General features: G+C 45.9%; 1 protein-coding gene across 1 annotated transcript; it reads right to left on the bottom strand.

The window, feature by feature from the left end:
* Positions 1–309: 309 nt before the first annotated feature.
* Positions 310–3,247, bottom strand: LOC148025622 (uncharacterized). Its single transcript, XM_087692836.1, has 2 exons — positions 815–3,247; positions 310–653 (listed from the first exon to the last, which is right to left on the bottom strand). Exon 1 carries the CDS (start codon positions 3,164–3,166, stop codon positions 1,574–1,576), a length of 1,593 nt encoding a protein of 530 aa, XP_087548962.1. The 5' UTR covers positions 3,167–3,247; the 3' UTR covers positions 310–653; positions 815–1,573.
* Positions 3,248–3,629: the final 382 nt, after the last annotated feature.

Here is a 3,629-nt window from a genome sequence, read left to right as displayed (position 1 = left end):
ATCCACCTTGAATGCTAAGTTTTACATTCAAAAACTTTTTGAGTCTATCATAAATGTAATTTGCTTAAGAATAGCCATCCTCAAGTAGAACATAAAAAACATTGAACCTAATCAACTTGATTTAAAAACCCTTCCACAAATTTCTACTAAGTGCCATTTACTTTAGGAACTTTCATTAAGATAAAAGTTCTCGTGCTAATCTAAGCATCAATGTTAACCTATTAATTTTGAATACTCTCTATGCTCATTAAAGAACAATAGTTAATCTATTTAGAAATCTATTCACTATATGTTAATTAAGTTGTCACATATAAATATAATTGTGGATATGTATGTTGGACCAATATTTATCCTACTTGAAAGACATCCTTAATTTTGACCTAAAGTTCATAGTGGCTAATATGGCATCATGGGAGAATTTGTACCAAGTTTAGAGATAGCAAAGCTAATGGCCTAGCTAGTAGACCACCTAATTAGGAATATTTAGCACATTTATGCAAAGATTTACAAAAACTTACATGCTTCTCATTCTAGGTTCCCATTTTGTCAATGCAATAATAGCTTTGCTTGGCCCTCATATATTGGTTATTTTCAAGTGAAGACAAGGCTCGAGAGTAGAAGAGCTAGTACATTTGGAGATTGTGATTTCATTCCTATGGAACAATGTAATCTTGGAGAGTGGGTTATTGATGTCATTACAATTGTTTTGATTGTAGAGAGATTCAACATTGGTGATTCAAACTTGAAGTTCATTAGTTGTATAACTAGGACGCATGGGCTTGTGTACTAACAATATGGATTGTGTAGTACTTACTCTAATAATAACTTTTGCTTCTTGTTGTGGACATCTACTCGGACTTGCACTATACATTGTACTACCTACTTCTTCCTCGAATAATAACATTTGACTCCTCTTAGATATCCATTTGAGGACTTGTGCTACGAGTTGTGCTGTACAACTCATACGACTCAGAAATCCACTACATTGAAATGTAAGTATGTTATAATAATGTCGGTGAAAAATGACAGGCATCATCTTAAAACAAAATATGTCATTTGACATAAGTAAAGTTATTTTCCTTATTTTAACGGGCAAGCATAATATTTAACAAAACATGCCATTTGACATATGTAATTACTTTTCCTTATTTTAACGGGAAAAATAGCTAAAAATAGGAAAAACAGCCGTCGAATTTAGGCCCTAGTGGATTTCATCTCTGATATTGAGCAAAAGCTTTCTCATCAAAGTCCGTAGACTTTGCGCCGATTTTATGACTTTAGCTAAGTCGGGCGAAGAATCTTCTTCCCTCTTTCCCTTTCATTGGCATGGGTAGTCTTGCTATCCGCCGTCCGATGTTTCAGAAGGTTGTAATAAACCTCGTATCAAACTCCAAGTGAATTTTCAAAAACCGCGGAGATCTATCGTGTAGCAAAGCAATTGTGTTTGGTGATTCTGTTCACATCTATCGAATACATTAGCAACGTGTAATTGGGCATTCTTACTAAGCTTGGTGAGGATAGAGATGGAAGCTAGAAATGCATCTGTGTGTCTGGGTGTTTATGCTATTGAGTTTCACAGTCTGCAAGGGTTGGAAGACATATGGAAGCTAAGTATATCAGGCTGGTCTGTGCATCGCCAAGAGGCTCTTGTGGAACGTCGTGGCGTGAGGGTCCAGGTTTTTGTCTCGACGTTGTAAGCGATGAGAGCCAAATGCCTGGAGAGGGGACTCGCGATGTAGATGCAGTCTTCGGTGGCGACACAGCGCCATCCGTGCGATATGAAGCCGTCTTGCCCTGGGGGCAATCCATCGTACAGTACCCAGGCGCGGTCTGTAGTGTAAAGCTTATACACGTAGAGACCTGCCTCGTTAGAGACCACAAGATAGACATCATCACGGCATCTAACGAAAAACCCGTACGAGGTCATCATAATCTTCGGTGGCTGCTCCACGGTTCCGTGCTCATAGAGCTCCCGGAATGTGCCAGTGCGCTCGTTGTATATCGTGATAGCGTTCTCTGGGTTGCCGTCGGGATGGGTTCTGCGTTTGGTGATAAAGAATGCCTCCTCGCTATCGTGACGGGCGCCGTCATTGAGGCAGTGCAGCATCGAGCCTGAGGTGCCCTGCTCAGTGGGCAGCCACGTGGAGCAGCCGGGGTAGACGGGGAACTGGGTGCGGGTGGTGGACCAAGAGTTGTTCCTGGAGCAGTAGGTGGAGACGACGAAGGGGCAGCCTTGGATATCAACAGGGAATCCAACTGCGCCCGTGACCAAGCCAGGGGGACGGACGATGGCCGCCACGGAGAGGAGGAAGTCGGTGGGGTTGGTAGTACTAGGCGCGGGGCGGAGCCGCACATAGATGGGCACGAACACGGGTGCGAGCATCCTGCGGCCCAACGTGAGGCGAGTGTCCTTGCAGTAGGGGTACACGAAGAAGTCCGGGTGCGCGTGATGGAAGGCGGGGTTCTCGTCCGCGGGCACGGGCGGCACGTCGGTCCACGTCTGGGTGGCCACGTTCCACACGCGGAGGACGTACGCGGGTATGTTCGGGCGGCGCGCCTGCAGCGCCAGGCACAGCATGCCGTGCGATGAGTCCAACAGGGCGGCCGAGAGTACGAGCCCGTACGTCTCGTCCTCCGGCGGCAGCGCGAAAGGCATCGTCATGCGCGCCCAGCGCGCCTCCTCGGGGACGTACAGAATCAGGAATTTTCTCTGGTACGTGACCACGTATCGGGCCGTGGGCGGGCCCGGCCAGTTCATGATAAGGCTGTCCCAGCTGCTGCATACGACCCGCATTTGCTGCAGGCGCCTCAGGACCGAAACCTTCGATAGCACAAATTCGTACACCGTGTACAGCCTGTCAACGTCCAGTAAATCTTCCCAGCTTGTCCTCGCAGCCGTTGCGGCCTGTCTCTCCCTCCTCCGAGCCAGCCTCTTTCCCCTCCCTGACGGGGCCTCCACCGTAACTTCCTCTCCATCTTCAGTTCTTGCTGTCGACAGTAATGACTCCTCCTCCTCCTCAGTATCCGCATCGTCCCGCCACCTGTCGGTCGTTCGTCCTGCTCCTCGTCGCCGCCGTCGTTCTTCTCCTCCATCGGCCACGGCCTCTCGCGATCCATCTGCTGATGGTGGTGGCTCATCCATCCTTGCTCTCCTCCCGCTCGGCATGATTCTGCAGCAGCCTCCGATTTGCTGTTTCAGATCCCTTCTTGTGAACGACGCGTTCCTTGGATTAAAAAGCTCACACGACTCCAGTAATTGCCGTCAGGTTTGTATGTCATCTTGGCTTACTGTTTTAAATGATGCGATAAGAATATATTTAATCATGGGTTGACAAGTGCAGCTCAGTAAAAGAGTGTCAAGTTCTATATGCACTTCTTGTATGTTTGTTATGTAGCAATTTGTGTCAAGTTCTATATGCACTTCTTGTATGTTTGTTATGTAGCAATTTTACTAATGGTGTTTAGTTATTTGACGTGTTTAGAAGTCAAGTACGTTTGTAGATAAGATTTTGTGTTTTAATACGAGGATGTCCAAAGGAGAATATGTGTACATATATAGTTTAAGTCAATAATTGTGAGTATGAACATTTATATATTTTTTGCTATGTTAAATGAGGTTTATTCTTTTC

The sequence above is a fragment of the Lygodium microphyllum genome, chromosome 14, assembly GCF_053477565.2.
Source record: "Lygodium microphyllum isolate KBCC chromosome 14, Lygodium_microphyllum_v1.1.10, whole genome shotgun sequence".
In the NCBI taxonomy this organism is placed as follows: Eukaryota; Viridiplantae; Streptophyta; class Polypodiopsida; order Schizaeales; family Lygodiaceae; genus Lygodium; species Lygodium microphyllum.
Note: the sequence above shows the minus strand (reverse complement) of the source record. Positions and strands in the feature narration are given on the sequence as shown.

Excerpts from the sequence above, each read along its gene's own strand:
- LOC148025622 (XM_087692836.1), bottom strand. The coding sequence starts at position 3,166 with ATGCCGAGCGGGAGGAGAGCAAGGATGGATGAGCCACCACCATCAGCA.